Source organism: Sylvia atricapilla, chromosome 32, assembly GCF_009819655.1.
Source record: "Sylvia atricapilla isolate bSylAtr1 chromosome 32, bSylAtr1.pri, whole genome shotgun sequence".
Taxonomy (NCBI): Eukaryota; Metazoa; Chordata; class Aves; order Passeriformes; family Sylviidae; genus Sylvia; species Sylvia atricapilla.
In genome coordinates, this window is record NC_089171.1 from 72,043 (window position 1) to 88,110 (window position 16,068).

The following is a 16,068-nucleotide window of genomic DNA, read 5'->3' on the forward strand; positions in this document are numbered from 1 at the left end:
GTAGTATTCAGGAACACAGGAATTCCCACACGAATCCCATGGATGGATCTCACAGTCACCCCATTCTTATGGGAATTCCGTGACTAGATTTTACCTCCATCCCATTCCCATTGAAATTCCATAGGTGGATCTCACCATTGTCCCAATCCTATCAGAATTTCATGGATGGATTTCTCTATTATCCCATTCCCAGACCCCGACATCCATGTGTACAGAGAAGTGGAACATGTGACTGTGTGTCCTGCCACACATATGGATCCTGCCCCAGGACCATCCTGATCAGCTGGATGAAGAGGGAGGAAATCCAGGATCAGGAGATTGAGTGGGGTGGAATCATTCCAAACATTGATGGCACCTTCCACACCTGGGCCAGAACTGAGGGACTGCCAGCAGAGTGGGAGCAGCACCTGTGCTGTGTGGAGTATCCCAGAATGCTGGAGCTGAGGATCATCATCTGGTGAAAGGCTGGAAGTGCAGAATCTGCCAGTTGGGAATTTGGGAATGAGGAATTCGGGAATGCAAAGCAGCAGGGTCAGCCCTTCTGACCATCTTGTGCTTCCCAGAGCTGGAATCAAACTGGAATCATATCCCAGTGATGGTTGCTGTGTCCATCATTGCTGTGTCATGATCCTCATTGGATTCAGCATCTGGAGCATGTAACACATGGGATGGCTGGGGATGAGCACCAATCCACCCAACAGCATTTTGGGGATCCTGCACTGGGGATGCTGATCACACATTATTTCCATAGGGAAATGGGAGAGGAACGGATACAATACAGTGGCCAGTGAGTACCAGTGGCAGACCCAGCTCTGGATCACCTCCATGCAGATGAATCCTGGTGTGTGATCCATGCTGGAATCTCACAGATCTTCTCTTTCTGCAGAAACAGGCAGAGAAACGAATTGTTTCACCGCAGGTACAGAGTGGGATCTGTGTGGGATTCCAGAAGGAATATAGGATGGGATTCCAGATTAGAGCATGACTGGGATGAGGTAGAATACTAAAGTGTATTTGGGCTGGATTCCAGAGCAGGATCAGGTGGGATGGATGGAGTGGCATTGGAGTGGGATCCCAGAACAGGACTGGGGGGATTCCAAAGCAGATCAGGTGGTATTGATGGGGCAGAACTGGGCCACCACGGATACAGTAGAATCTGTAGTAGTTCTTGCTCTCTGTGGGCTCTTCAGCCAGATCCAGCCCATGGGGACGAGGACAGAGACAGGGTACACCATCTCTTACTCCCATCCTGGCAAGAATCACCACCTGAAAGATCCATGGTGACAGGTCCCACCCCTTCCTTCTCCTTGCAGAAAGCTGCAAATTGCTGGCCAAGCTCAACCTGCTGCTCTCACCCATCATGCAGCAGACCCTCCCAACAGATTGACTTTCTATTTTCCCATGTTTTAAACACAAGAATTAAAATTATTCCAGATGTTTTAATTCTGGTGTGAAAATACCTTGGTTTGGCTAATAAATCCCAGTTCCCTCCTCCTGTGCCCAGCAGTTCCTCTCTGAGAACCAGGAATAGAAAAGGGGACATGGGGAACTGGGATGAAGACACTGAGGATAGGTATGGGGACACTGGGAAAGGACTGGAGACATCAGGAGCTTGGAGTGGGCACAGCAGGCATGGGATGTGGATATGACATCCACACCCAGATCCATCCCTTGGGATTTATTTCCCACTCTGTGTCTCATGTCCAGGAGCAGACATAGGGGGCAAGGGGACCATGGATCATAGGGAAATGGTGGTGCTTGGATACAGGTGATCTGTGCATGGGTGTTGCCTGAAGTTTGCCTGCTTTTCATTGCATTTTGTTCTCACGCAGCTTCAAGTAAACTATGTATGTTTTTAAAAAATAATCTCATGTTTACATTCTTCTCCTCTGGGAGGAGAAAGATAATTGCTGGTGATGTTCACCAACAAGGTCAAAAAAGTGGCTACCTGTGTAGCCAATCTTGGCCTGTCTGTAAATCTGTATATATTATGAAGTCAGAAAAATAAAATAAAAACTTTCCTTCTTAACCTCCTGCTAGCCTGCCTCGTCCTTTCATGCTCGTAACAGCAGCCGCACGTGTGACCCTCCGTCACACATGGGGAATACAAGGAAGAATACAGGGGACATGGGGAGTAGGGATTCAGAGGACACAGAGATCCAGGGAAAGGGGGGACTGGGGGACACAGGGACTGAGATGACACAGGGAGCTGGGATCCAGAGGATGTGGGGATAAGGGATTCACAGGACACTGTGACTGGGGACACCAGGAGCTGGTTAGGGACACAAACACCAGGAATGGGGACCCTAGGGCTAATTCCCCTTTATTCCCCGCCAGATGCAGCCCCCTTCTCACTGCCCATGCTGGGGGCCTCAGGGCACCCAGTCTTGTCTCCTCCAAGGAGCAGGTGGCTGTAGGCCCCGCAGCGTTCCCGCAGCTCCGCTGGTGTTCCAGTCTCCACCACAGCTCCACGTTCCAACACCACGAGGCGATCGGCCATATCCAGCACCCGCGGCCGGTGGGACACGACCAGCACGGTCTGGGCCAGCCCAGTGCGCAACCAGCGCTGTGCCTGGGGCCAGAGAACACTCATCCCATCCCATCCAACTCAGTCCTACTCAGTCCCACCTGATCCCACCTGATCCCAACCAATGAATCCAACCCCACAGTCCCATTCCTCCCAGTCCTACCAAACCCCATCAATCTATTTTTACCATCCCACCTCCCTGTTCTCCATCACATCCCCATGCCCACTATGCCATCCTGTCAACACTATCCCCATCCCCACTGTCCCATCCCATCCTACTCCCACCACCCCAACCCTTCCTATCGCTTTCCATCTCTCTGTCCTCATCCCAGCATTCTTTATCTCCTCCATTCCCACCCCATCCCACTCTATCTCATGTCTTTGTCTTCATCCATTCATTCTATTTTCCTGCCATCCTACATCCATGGTCAACATCCCATCCTCACCATTCACATCCTACCATCCTGTCCTATTTCTCCACCTTGCTGACCCACACCACCCCATCCAATCCCTGTCTTCATCACATCATTCCCATTCCATCCCATTCCATCCCATTATCCTACCACCCCATCTCTCCAGTCGCCATCCTGCCATCCTATTCTTCCACTCCCATATCATCACACTCCATCTTCACCAATTGCACCCCTATCCCGACCAACCCCCTCTGTCCCACCCCACTCACCGCCCCCTCGTCTCCATCATCCAGTGCCTCATCGAGGATGAGGACGGCCGGACGCCGGAGCAGAGCCCGGGCCAGGGCCACACAGCGCCGCTCCCCTGCTGCCAGCCGCCCTCCATGTTCCCCCACCTCTGCAGGAGCAATCCCATCAGAGGAATCAGTGGGACCCAGACCTGGAGTTCCCCCTCTTCTCCTCACTCCTTGTGCTCCCCCACCTCTGGGGGGGATCCTAGGATCAGTGGGAACCCAGCCTGAGAGGTCCCCCCACTTTCCCATACCCCCCACACTCCCTCACCACTGAGGAAGCAATCCCATGGGATCAGTGGGATCTGACTTCAGAAATCCCCACATACCCCACCATCTGCCACCCACCATGCTCTTCCTTCTCTGCCAAAGGATCTTGGGATCAGGGAGATGTGTCCTAGGGGTGCTCCATCCCCCCAGCTCTCACCAGTGTCCCAGACCCACTCCAACCCCTGGATGAAGCACCATGCCCCATGATTCCCTTGGTATCCCCCTAGCTCTCACCAGTGTCCCAGCCCTGCTCCAGCCCCTGGATGAAGTCCATGGCTCCAGCAGCAGTGGCAGCCTCCCGCAGCTCCGACTCTTTGCAGCGCTCCAGCCCCAGTGCGACGTTTTCACGGATGGTTCCAGAAAACAGGACGGGATCCTGCTCCACCAGCACCACCTGCCCCAGTCCCAAGCTCTGTGATGCTGTCTTGGCTCCTGGTGCCCTCATCCCTGTTCCATGACCCCATCCCACCTTGGTGTCCCCACAGTCTCCATCCCTGATCCCATTGTTCCCATCTGTGTCCTCATCCCTGTCTTCCCACTTTCCCCATCCCATGTCCCAGTGTTCCCATCCCACTTCCTGTTGTTCCCATCCCTCTTCCCAGAATCCTCATTCCTGTTCCTGATGGCCCCACCCATGCCTCCCAAGTCCCAATTCCATTTCAATGTCCCCACCCCTATCCCCATTGTCCCCATTCCATTCCCCGTGTTCCTAGTGTCTCTGCTGTCCCCACCTTTCGGTGCAGGTACTGGTGTTCATATTCTGGCAGCGGGATCCCATCCAGCAGCACGCTCCCACTCCCAGGATCCCGCAGCCGCTCCAGCAGTGCCACAGCCGTGCTCTTCCCGCTTCCATTGTGCCCCACCAGTGCTGTCACCTCCCCGGAACGCACCTCGAAGGTTACATCCTGTGGGATGGGGACAGGTGATGCCAGAATTCCCACCCCTGGGAAACCCCACCTTCCCCCAGACCCACCTTCAGCACAGGGTGCTCTGGATTCCCAGGATATGTGAAGGAGACCTTCTGAAAAGTGACATGGCCCTGAAGCTCAGGGGGTTCTCGTGTCCCCCTGACATCCCCTGTGGGTACCCGATCCAGGTATTCCCAGATCTTCTGTCCGGCAGCTGCATTGGTCAGGAATTGATTGAAGCCATAGAGCAGCACCTGAGGAGAAGGAAGGGGGTGGCACTGAGATGGACACAGGCATGGACGGATGAACAGACATGTGGATTCCATGCGATCACCTGGACATGGCTTCCAACTGTGTCCTGGTACAGCAGGAACGTGACGAGGACCCCAGGAGTGATGTATCCATCATGGAGCAGTTGGTGGCTCCGGAAGAGCACTAGAACCCGGATGGCCAGCTGGAGCAACTGTGGGTGGAAACAGGTATACTGGTGCCCCCAGCCCACCAGAATGTCCCCATTCCGCCTGTCCCCATCCCTCTCCTGGTGTCTTTATCCCTGTTCCTGGTGTCCTCATCTCACTCTTGATGTCCCCATTTCTGATCCTGATGTTCCCAACCTTTGTCCCAGTGTCCCCATCTTGCTTCTAATGTCACCACTCCCATTCCTAGCATGCACACTCCTGATCCAAATGTCCCAATTCTGGTATCCTCATTTCTGGTGTCCCCATTCTGCTTTCAATACCCCCATCTCAGATGCTGGTTTCCCATTACTGGTCTCAGTGTTCCCATTCCTAGTACCCCCCTTCCCAGTGTCCTCATCCCTGATCCCAGCATCCACATTCCCTGGTGTTCCCCTTCCCAGTCCCCCCTGACCCTATGGATAAGGGTGAAGAATGCCAGCTCCAGCTCTATCCTCTGCTTCAGCCTCAGCTCCTTGGCCAGGTTCCAGCTGTGCTGCTTCTCCTCTTCCTCCTCCGCCGAAAAGATACGGATTGTCTCAATAGCGGCGACAGATTCCTGCACCCCTGAGGCTGTCCGGGCAGATGCTTCCAGCATGGATTGCTGCAGTATCTGTGGCAGCATCAGGGGGTCACCAACTTTCTCAGGTCACCTTCCTGGCACATCATCCACATCCCATCTCCAGCATTCCCACCCCACCACCTATTGCATTCCCACTATTGCATTCCCACCATCCCACACCTCTCCCTCCCACCCCCACCATTCCCATCCATTCTCCCAGTCCTAATCCCACCACCCCCATCCCCATTGTCTCATCCCATCCCCACCATTCTCATTCCCAGCATCCCACTCTTCTGGTCATCATCCATACTCCCATCCCCCTGGGCCGCATCCAACCACACCATCCCAACCCATCTCCCTGTTTTATCCCACCATCCCATCCCACTTTATCCCATCCTTCTATTTCCATCTCCACCATTCCATTCTATCCTCATGCCAGCATTCCCATCATCCTATTCTCCTGGTCTCTATCCCCTTTCATCCCACCATTTCCATCTCCATCATTTTCCTTTCCATTCTTCATCAACCTCATCCCATCCCCACCATCTCATTCCCTTGGCCTCCATCTCAACTCCACCATTCCCATCCCCTTATCCCACCTCTGCGTCCCCCTCCCACTCTTTCCCTCCTGTATTCCTGACCTGTTTCCGGGCAGACTGGATGCGGTGGGTGGCGATTTCAAGGGGCAGCTCCAGCAGTGCCAGCAGTGCCAGCCCCGGTGCCAGCCCCATCATGAATGTCCCCACCACCAGGGCCATTCCCAGGCTTCGGAACAGCTGGTTGGCTCCAGATGGTATCGCCATGCACACCCGTGGCACTTCCATGGAAAACTGAGCCAACAGCTCAGCTGCAGGGTGGAGAAAGAGACTGGGATGACGGTGAGTGGAGACAGACTGGGAATGATGTGGTGGGGACCAGTGGGATGGGATGATGGGAATGGGTATGGAGATGGTCAGGGTGGAATGGCATGGGACAGTGGAGACGGGATGGTGGGAATGGAGATCACAGGATGGGATGATGGGGATGGTAGGATGAAGCTGGGGACATGCAATGGGATAGAGGCATGAGAATGAGAATAATGGGGAGGGGACAGTGGATAGAATGGGGAAGCAGGATTGGGACAGGATGGGACACAGGGGTAGAATAAAGCCAGGGGGATGGGATGGGAATGATGAGGATGGAATGGTGTGGGATCTGACAGTGGTCAGAACATGGATTCTTAGGCTCCAGGCAGTGTCTTGAAGCCTGTGGGGAAGTCAAGGACAGAACTCTCTCAGTCTGGCCAGGGAAATCATAAGGAGGAACCCAAAACAACCTTGCAGATCTCCTCCTCCTGACACCTGCTGTTTTTCCAACTTCTTTACTGGTAGAGATGTTTACAAAAAGGTGGTGCCCTAAAGGACCAATCCCATTCATGGTACCAAAACACTGTATAAAAAGAATCTGTCTTACAATAAACTTTGTTATAAACCCTCTGAAGAAATCTGAGTTTTACGTGTCTTTATGTGAGCTGTCCTGAATCATAATGATACAATGGTTGAATGGGATAACAGACAGATGGGATAGGATGGAATGGGTACTGGGGAGGGTAGGTACAGGACTGAATGCTGGGATTGGGGTGACAGGGGGGACTGGGGTGACAGGATGGTTGGGATGGGATGGGAGAGGTGGTATGGGTTAGTTGGGCTGGGGCTGGGCCATGCCCTGTTACCTGCTGGCACTCCCTGAAAGAAGTCCAGATCTTGGTGCACCAGGTGGGAGAAGAGCCGGAGACTCAGGCTCTGATGGAGACGTGCCTTCAACAGCAGGAAGAACCCCCCACGGCACCCAGAAAACAGCACCCTGGGGGGACAGGGGGACATGGTGACATCAGGGACACGGGACATGAGGACAAGCCCTGGGAATGCTGCAACTCACCTGGTGGCTCCAGCAGCTACCACCATGCAGATGGCTCCTGTGGTGAGTCCATCCCCACCACCGATGGCATCCAGCACCTTCCCAGTAACGTACGGTCCCAATGTCTCCCCTGCATGTCACCAAGACCGTGTCACCATGGGTATGGTGACATGGTCACAGGTGGACCCTGGTGACATGGACACAGGCGGACCCTGATTTGTGAGGGGCAAGACCCAGTCTGGGGAGTGGGGATCTAATTTTGGGAAGACAGGACATGACTTGGGCAAGAGACAATTTAGAGGGATCAGGATCCAATTTGGCGGGTTTAGTGGCAAATTTAGGGGTTTGACCCACAATTTAGGGTGGGGTTCAGCACACAATTCTAGGGGTAAGAACCTAAGCATGGGAGATCAGGACCCAATGTCTTCGAGGTCAACATCCATTTATGAGCATCAGACCCTAAGTTTGAGGGTCAGCCCCCCATTTTGGGGGCTCAACACCCAAGTTTGAAGGGTCAGAACCCAATTTGGAGGGTCAGCACTCAACTAAAGGGGTCAACTCTCAATTTAAGGGGATCACCACTGAATTTTAGGGTGCTCATCACCTATTTAGGGGCCCAGCACTCAATTTTTAGGGGCCAGCATCCAATTTGGTAGGGGGGAAAGGGTGTCCCAAATTTGGTGGGTTCCAAATTTGGGGCTGCAGAACCCAAATGTGGGGAGTCAGAGCCTGTCTCCACTTGTCACTTACCAATGGCCGCCAACACGAGGCAGAGTAAGGCAGCTCCGAGGACCTTCCGCTCCTCCCAGGTCAGTGCCAGAGCGCGCCAGACAGTGCCAGGAGCCTTGGGAACGTCGCCGGAGGTCTCAGAGACACCGCTGGAGGTCGGGGGCGCGGCCCAGGCCAGCAAGGCCAGTGCGGCAGCTGCGTGGGTGACCCCGACCCAGGCGGGCGAGGCGGCCGCCAACAGCCCTGGCCCAGCCCCGGGCGACCCCAGGACGTGCCGGAATGTTCCGAAGGCCGCAGGGGTGGCGGCGACCGTGACGGCGTTCGCCGTGGCCCCAGAGGGACGGCGTGGGGACAGCAGCCAGGTGGCCACGACCAGGACTGGCAGGCGTAGGGCAGACTCGAGCCACACGCCCACCAGGCCCAGCGGAGCCAGCACCGGCACCAGCGGCACAAGTAACACCAGTGCCAGGGCATCGGCCACCAGCAGAAGCCCGGGCAGGAGACCAGCGGACAACAGCGCCATGGCGGGACCAGTACAAATGTGTAGCGCTTCCTGTGTGGCTCCCGGGGAACGATCGACAGCCTGTGAACACACCAGTTAAAACCAGTTAGGACTGGGGTGTTCCCCTGTTCCCACCAGTGGTCCCAGTCTAGACTACGGTACTACCAGTCTAGCCCCCTGCTCTCAGCAGGCACACCGGTGCCCCCAGTCCAGCCTGGGATACTCCTCAGTCCACACCAGTACTCCCAGTCCAGCCCGCTCAGCTCCCCAGTCCATATCAGTGTCTCCAGTCCAGCTTAGGGCACTCACCAGTCCACACCAGTGCTCCCAGTTCAGCCCCCCAGTAGCTCCCAGAAAGGTCCGTTAAGGTTTCGCTTTCGAACCCCGCCCATCCCGCTCTGCCCCGCCCCGCCCCGCCCATTTCCCCGCCCAGACCCCGCCCCATTCCTGTCCAGACCCCGCCCCCTCCTGGCGTCGCCCCCTCCGTCTCACAACCTGCTCCGGCTCCCTCTGCCTGGCGACCAATGATGTCACCTCCACTTTGACCAATCACAGACGTTTGTTCAACGCGTGGGCGTGTCAGACCAGGGGATTCCCGCCGGCCGCGCCCCGCCCCCGCGCGCGCTTTTAAGGCTTTCCGGGAAAACGGAGCTGCCTCTGGGAAGAGGTCGGGCCGGATCGGGGCGGCATCGGGACCCTCTGGGACCCAAAAAAGTCCGGACTAGGACACACTGGGAGCAGTACCGGGACCTGGCACGGACCCTCTGGGAACCTTCGGAACCAACCGCGAGAAGAACCGGGACCAACTGGTAGCAGGACCAGGACCCATCAGGACCCACCAGGACCCACCAGGACCCACCAGGACCTACCGATCCCCTGGCCCCATGCTGTCCCCCCCCACACGCCGACTCCTGGCCCTGCTGGGCCCCGAGCGCGGGCGCTGGATGCTGGTGGGGGGGCTGATGTCAGCTTCTGCCCTTGGTAGGGGAGACCCCGACCGGGGGGGGGCGGGGGCAGGACCCCTTTGAGGGGTTTTGGGATCTGATTTGGAGGATTTGGACATAACTGGGGGGGGAGGGGCAGGACCCGATGGGAGGTTGCAAGGCCAATTTGAGGGGTCAGAACCTAATTTGGGGGAGGCAGGATCTGATTTGAGGGAGGTCAGAAACCAATCTGTGAGTCAAGACCCAATTAAGAACTAGTGAGCACCCAATTTGGGCAATCAGGATCCAACTTTGAGACTCAACACACGGTTTTGGGAGTGGACAGGATCCAATTTTCGGGCCTCAGCCCCAAATTCAGGGGTCACCACCCTGTTTCGTGGCGTTTGGAGCCCCTCACCCTGATGCTGTGTCCCCACAGGTGAGGTGGCTGCCCCGTACTTCACGGGCCGTGTCACCGACCGGGTGAAACAGGAGGATGCAACAGCAGCCGTGTGGCCCCTTGTGCTGGTGGGGCTGGGCAGGTGGGTGACACCGGAGCCGCGGGGACACCCCGAGGGACCAGTGCCCCCGCGCCTCCCCTGACCCCGCTGTCCCCGCAGTGCCATCACCGAGCTGGTCTGTGACAGCATGGCAGCTATGGCGCTGACACGGGCGCGGGACCGGCTCCAGCGCGGTGCGGTGGCCGCGGTGCTGCGCGGGGACGTGCCCTGGCCTGGGAGCAGCCTGGGGGACACACCAGGCGCGGTGGCCGAGCGGGTGACAGGGGACGCCGAGGCGGCGCACTCGGCGCTGGCCGATGTGGTGGTGCCGGGGCTCTGGGCAGTCACACGGGCTGCGTCGCTGCTGGCCACGGTGGCCTGGCTGTCCCCGGTGCTGGGTCTGCTCACTCTCCTGTCACTGCCCCTCTTCGTGCTGCTGCCACGCAAGGTCGGGTCCATCGAAAAGGTACTGAAGGGGACATGGGGTGTGAGGGGCCCTTGTCAGCTCCCTGTGTGTGCCTTGTCACTGCCCTGTCCCCAGTGTCACCTCGCTGGGCCCTTTGTCACCTCCCTGCACCTTGAGTTCACTCCAAGTCCTTCCTGTCCCCTCCCTGTGCCTGTGGTCACTTCTCCACACCCACTGTCACCTCCTTCTGTTCCCTGTTTCCTTCCTGTCCCCCCACGTCACATCCCCATGGTGACCCCGAGGTGACCTCCCTGTCCCCTCATGACCCCATGGTGGCCCTGTGCTGACCCCGATGTAACCCTCCTGTTCCCTCTGTGACCCCATGGTGACCCTGTGGCGATCCCCTGTCCCTGTCCATCCACCCAATGTCCCTCCATCCTTGCGGCGGCCCCTTTGCATCCCCATGGTGACCCCCTTGTCTCCCCTGTGACACCAGGGTTGACCCCCTGTGACACCAGGGTTGACCCCCTGTCCCCTGTGTCCCCAGGACCTGGCACAGCAGGTGCAGAAATCGCATGCCAGCACCACTGCGGTGGCCCTGGAGTCCCTGCGGGCCATAGGGACCGTCCGGGCCTTCGGGCATGAGGCCGGTGTCACCAAACGCGTCCGGCAGTGCCTGGCCCAGGGATACCAGCTGAAGCAGAGGGAGGCGCTGGCCTACGCAGCTGGGCTCTGGGCCAGTGGGGTATGGGGATACTGGGGGCACAGGGGGATGAGGAACAGTGGCATGGGAATGGGGGATGTGTTGGCACAGGGGTGGGGACAAGGGCACATGGTGGCAGGAGGCTGGGTGACATGGGAATGTGGTGGCATTGGAAAAGGGGACATGGGGATGTGGCAGCAGGAGGTCACATTGGATATGGTGGGAGGGGGATGAAGACATGGGGACAAGGGTATGGGTGTACAGGGATGGTGGCACAGAGTTGGGAGGTGTTGTGACAGGGGCTGGGGAACAGGGACACAGTGGCAAAGGGCCAGGGGACACGGGGACATGGTGACATGGAGGTGGTAGGACATGGGGAGGAGCAGTGTGGGGCCAGGAGACATGGAAACATGGTGGCCTATGACTGAGCGGGATGGGGATGGGTGGCCTGGGGATGGGAACATGGTGACATGGGCCTGGGGCACACAGTGACATGAGGCTGGGCTAACACCCTGTGTCCCTGTGTCCCCAGTTCCCTGCACTGGCCCTGAAGCTGGCGCTGCTCCTCTTGGGAGGATACTTGGTGGCCGCAGGGACTGTCACCCCTGGGGAGCTAGTCAGCGTCCTCATGTGCCAGCTGCACTTCACCAAGGCCATGGAGGTGATGAGTGTGTCCCCTACGTGTCCACTCTGTGTCCTCTCCTGCCCCCAACCTGTCCCCAACCCCATTCTCTGTGTCCCATGCACCCCCACCATGTCCCCATGTCTCCACATCCTCCCAGTGATGTCCCCATGCTCTCCGGGCCATGTTCTCATCCTTGTCTCCTGTGTCCCCAGCCCCTCTCTGTTGTGTACCCTCCATGTCCCCAAGTGCCCTCACTTATGTCCCAGTGTGCACCTGCCATGTGCCCACCAGCTCCCTATGTCCCTGTCCATGTCCCCATGCCTGTTCCCCATGTCCCCAGTCTGTCCCAGCCATGGTTTTCTCCCTAGTCTTCAATATAACCCTGCTGTTTCCCCTCCATGCCCCCAAGTCCCATCCCCACCCGGCTGTGCCTCTCCCTGTACCCGTGTTCCCCCATGCTCCCCTGTGTCCCCAGGCTCTGCCACATCCCTAGTGTCCCACCATGTCCCACTGTCTCCTGTATCCCCAATGTCCCTTGTGTCCCCCAAGTCCTCCCGTGTCCCCAGGCCATGCCATAATTCCCCTGTATCACCTCATATCTCAATGTGTTCTTCTCATGTCCCTGTGTCCCCAATCTACCCATGTCCCCAGGCTGTGCTCTTTTACCTCCCTATGCTGGGCAAGGCTGTTGGCTCCTCTGAGACACTCCTGGAACTGCTGGAACGGGCCAAGATGGTGGCACCCTCAGGGCTACCGTCACCTGTCACCCCCCAGCGTGATGAGACCACATGGACTCGAGGCCTGTGCCTCAAGGATGTCTGGATGTCATACCCTGGGCGGTCTGAGCCAGTCCTCAAGGTGATGGGAGACACGAGGGTATTGTGAACATGGGGGAACATGGGACACAGGAGCACAAGAGGATATTGAAGATGTGGGGAGGACATGGAAAAACTTGGGATATGGGGGGTTATGGGACAGGAGCACAAGGGGATATTGGAGATGTAGGGGGGACATGGGGAAACATGGGATATGGGGGGTTATGGGACAGGAGCACAAAGAAGATATTGGGGACATGGGGGGACAAGGGGATATTGGAGATGTGTGAAGGACATGGGGAAACATGGGATGTGGGGGTATGGGACAGGAGCACAAGGGGATATTGGAGATGTGGGGGGGACATGGGGAAACATGGGATGTGGGGGTATGGGACAGGAGCACAAAGAGGATATTTGGGCCACGGGGGGACACATAGGGAGATGCCGGGTGCGATCCCTGTTCCTGCCACCAGGGGGTGTCGCTGTCGCTGCGCCCTGGGGAACTTGTTGCCGTGCTAGCGCCCCCTGGCGGCGGGAAGAGCTCACTGGTGGCGGCGGCGCTGGGGCTGCGCCCCCTGGCGGGCGGGGAGGTGCGGCTGGACGGGATTCCCCTGACCCCTCGCTCGGACCCTGCTCTGCGGCAACAGGTGACACAGACGGGCCACCCCCAAGCATTCACGGTCACCCCTAGGTCACCATCCATCCCCTGCTGCTGTTCCCCTGTCACCAAATCTCTCCAATGTGTTTCCATAGCCAGCCTGGCCAACCTGTTGTCCTCCAGCAGGTCCCCACGGCCACCCCTGGGTCTGCACCTGGTCCTCAACAGGTCCCCAGTGCTACCCCCAGGTCACTCCTGTGCCCCAAATGGGTCCCTGCTGCCTCCCCAAGGTCACCACTGCGTGCATCAGTGCCACCCCCTGAGTCCCCACTTCTGCCTCTTGTGTCACCTGGGTCCCCAGTTCCACCCCTGTTGTCACCAGTGGGTTACCATGGCTACCCCCAGGTCACCCATTGTCCCAACATCCATGACCACCATGTCACCCTATGTTGTCAACACATCCCCACTGGCACCCCCAGGTCACTCCTGTGTTCCCAACAGTTCTTCACAGCTGTCCCTATGTCATCAGCCAGCCTCATCATGACCCTGCCACCAGCCCATGTCTCCACATGTCCCCCTCTTGTCCCTGCCAGATGCCTGTATGGTCCCCTATGTCCCCACAGGTGGCTGGTGTCCCGCAGTGCCCATCCATCTTGTCTCGCTCCCTCAGTGCTAACATCACGCTGGGCTGGGGACATAAGGAGGAGACACAGGTGATGGCAGCAGCACGACGGGTGGGGGTGCACACTTGGGCCCAACAGCTGCCACACGGCTATGACACAGGTACGCAGGTGTTCCCATGATTCTCCTGTAGTGTCCCCAGTGTATTCCAAAGATGTCCTAAAAGTGTCCCCATAATGTGTCCAAGGTGTCCCCTTGGTCTCCCCAGTGTGTCCCCATCATGACCCCATGATGTTCCCATAGTGTCCCCATAATGTCCCCTACAGTTCCCGTGATGTGATGTTGCCTCACTATCCTGAAGGTGTCTGTAATTCCCCCACTGTCTCTCCTCCATGTTCCTTTTGTTCCCTGACTGTCCCCCTGGTGTCCCCATGCTGTCCCCTCCATGTCCTCTCTACTTCCCCACTGTTGCCTTGCTGTCACATCTCTGTTCTCCAAGTGCACCCCAGAGCTGGGAGTGCAGGGGGTGTAGCTTTCTAACATGTCCCCAGCGTCTCCCCTTGGTGTCTTAAATGTGTCTCCATGGTGTTCCCTCAGTGTCCCCATGCTGTCACTGCCATGTCCCATTGTTGTGCCCTCACTGTCCACTCTCTGCTTGCTCCCAATACCCCATGGTGTCCCCTCAGTATCTCCCCTCTGCCTCCTCCCTGTCCCCTCACTGTCCCTGTAGAGGCAGGTGCACAGTGAGTGCAGCTCCCCAGTGTGTCCACACAATATCCCCGTGGTGTCCCCACAATGTCCTTGTGGTGTTCCCATGGTGTCCCCTCTGTCCCCAGAGGTGGGCCCGCGGGGGATGCAGCTTTCAGGGGGACAGGCACAAGGAGTGGCACTGGCCCGGGCCCTGCTCAGGAACCCCCAGGTTCTGGTGCTGGATGAGCCCACACGTTCACTTGATCCCATGACCCGGCACCAGGTAGGTCACAGCCCTGCCCCTGTGTCCCATGGCCCCATCCCCCGGGTCCTCTGGGTCCCCATGTCCCTGGGGTCTTCACTTCCTATGTGCTCTTGGTTGCTGGCCCCCCATGTCCCCTGGGGTCTCCTAGGTCACCAAATTCCCTGGATCCCTGCCCCTATGTCCTTTTGGTCCCTGTGTATCGCCTAGGTCCCTTCCTTGTCCCCCTGTTCTCTGGGTCCTCACTCCCCAAATGCCCTGTATCCCCTCTGTTCCCAGTCCCTGTGTCCCCTTGGTTGTTGCCCCCCGTGTCTCCTGGGATCCCCTCTGCCCTGGGGTCCCCTGGGTCCCTGTGTCACCAAATCCCCCGGGTCCTTGCCCCTGCATCCCCTTGGTCCCAGTGTCCCCCCTACCCTGGGTCCCCACGTCCTCGTATCACCTGGGTCCTTGTCCCACATTACCGCAATCCCAGAGTCCCCTTGGTCCCGATGTCCTCTGGGTCCACAAGTCCCCACTCCCCAGGTCCCCAGGTCCCTCACTATGCTGTCCACCCTGACACCCCCATGTCCCCCATCTCCACCATGTTCCCCGGTGTCCTCATGTGCCCTGACCCTTCTGTGTGCCTGCAGGTGGAGCAGGAGCTGCTGTGTCCCGGCGGTCCTGGGACAGGGGAGGGGCCGGCAGTGCTGCTGGTGACAGGACGGCTGGCCCTGGCCCAACGGGCGCAGAGGGTGGCCCTGCTGGAGGGGGGGCGGCTGCGGGAGCTGGAGACCCCCGCGGAACTAAGGACCCTCCCGTGGGGGACAGCGGCGGACACTGGGGATGGGGAGGGGGACGACTAGGGCTGGGAGGGGAACACTGGGGACGGAGACTATGCGAACAGGGATGAGGATGCTGGACGGGGAGGGGCAGTGGAGACATGGGGAATAAGGATGGGGACACCCTGGGGGTGAGGATGACTTCGGGGCCAGGGCTGTTACAGTGACCGAGTGTGAAATCAATCAACAAATCTATAAATTTATACATCAATAAATCAAACAATAAACGCGTAGGGAGTGGGGCTGGGGCCGGGACCCCCCCGGCGGGGCCCCGCCGCCCCTCCCCCGCCCATGAGCTCATCGTGTTGATGGAGAAAATTCCTTGGCGGGGGCGGGGGGGACACACGGAGGGGAGGAAAGGGGGAGGACCAGGGGAAGACATCGGGTGGACACGGGGTGCTCTCCCCCCTCTGCTCCCGCCCACGTCTGCCCCCACTCCTGACCTTTTGGGGGTCCCAGGAGCCCCCACCCCCCCGCTTGTTGTTGCTGCCGAGGCCATGAGTCACGGCCGCGCCCGGACTGGAGCACGGGGAGAGGTTTTGCTGGGGCACTGGG

General features: G+C 58.2%; 2 protein-coding genes across 2 annotated transcripts; one reads left to right on the forward strand and one right to left on the reverse strand.

Moving 5' to 3' along the window:
* Positions 1-1,419: 1,419 nt before the first annotated feature.
* Positions 1,420-8,924, reverse strand: LOC136373145 (antigen peptide transporter 2-like). The gene is made up of 13 exons (XM_066338083.1): positions 8,862-8,924; positions 8,072-8,633; positions 7,343-7,451; positions 7,137-7,267; positions 6,067-6,272; positions 5,279-5,476; positions 4,743-4,871; positions 4,474-4,662; positions 4,232-4,405; positions 3,735-3,894; positions 3,210-3,337; positions 2,109-2,572; positions 1,420-1,790 (listed from the first exon to the last, which is right to left on the reverse strand). The coding sequence occupies exons 2-12, from the start codon at positions 8,571-8,573 to the stop codon at positions 2,324-2,326; spliced, it is 2,175 nt and encodes a 724-aa protein (XP_066194180.1). The 5' UTR covers positions 8,574-8,633; positions 8,862-8,924; the 3' UTR covers positions 1,420-1,790; positions 2,109-2,323.
* Positions 8,925-9,176: 252 nt separating this feature from the next.
* LOC136373128 (antigen peptide transporter 1-like) lies at positions 9,177-15,813 on the forward strand. The gene is made up of 10 exons (XM_066338076.1): positions 9,177-9,533; positions 9,915-10,017; positions 10,096-10,441; positions 10,929-11,126; positions 11,617-11,745; positions 12,361-12,567; positions 12,998-13,171; positions 13,746-13,905; positions 14,580-14,716; positions 15,325-15,813. Exons 1-10 carry the CDS (start codon positions 9,437-9,439, stop codon positions 15,535-15,537), a joined length of 1,764 nt encoding a protein of 587 aa, XP_066194173.1. The 5' UTR covers positions 9,177-9,436; the 3' UTR covers positions 15,538-15,813.
* The last annotated feature ends 255 nt before the right edge of the window (positions 15,814-16,068 follow it).

Bases quoted from the DNA above. Each gene is read 5' to 3' on its own strand.
- LOC136373145 (XM_066338083.1), bottom strand. From the start codon at position 8,573: ATGGCGCTGTTGTCCGCTGGTCTCCTGCCCGGGCTTCTGCTGGTGGCC. The intron at 5,477-6,066 runs GTCAGGAATACA...ATGCTGCCACAG, and splicing joins TCCAGTCTGCCCGGAAACAG to ATACTGCAGCAATCCATGCT. The intron at 3,895-4,231 runs GTGGGGACAGCA...GGACTGGGGCAG, and splicing joins ACCAGTACCTGCACCGAAAG to GTGGTGCTGGTGGAGCAGGA.
- LOC136373128 (XM_066338076.1), top strand. From the start codon at position 9,437: ATGCTGTCCCCCCCCACACGCCGACTCCTGGCCCTGCTGGGCCCCGAG. The intron at 9,534-9,914 runs GTAGGGGAGACC...GTGTCCCCACAG, and splicing joins GATGTCAGCTTCTGCCCTTG to GTGAGGTGGCTGCCCCGTAC. The intron at 13,172-13,745 runs GTGACACAGACG...ATGTCCCCACAG, and splicing joins ACCCTGCTCTGCGGCAACAG to GTGGCTGGTGTCCCGCAGTG.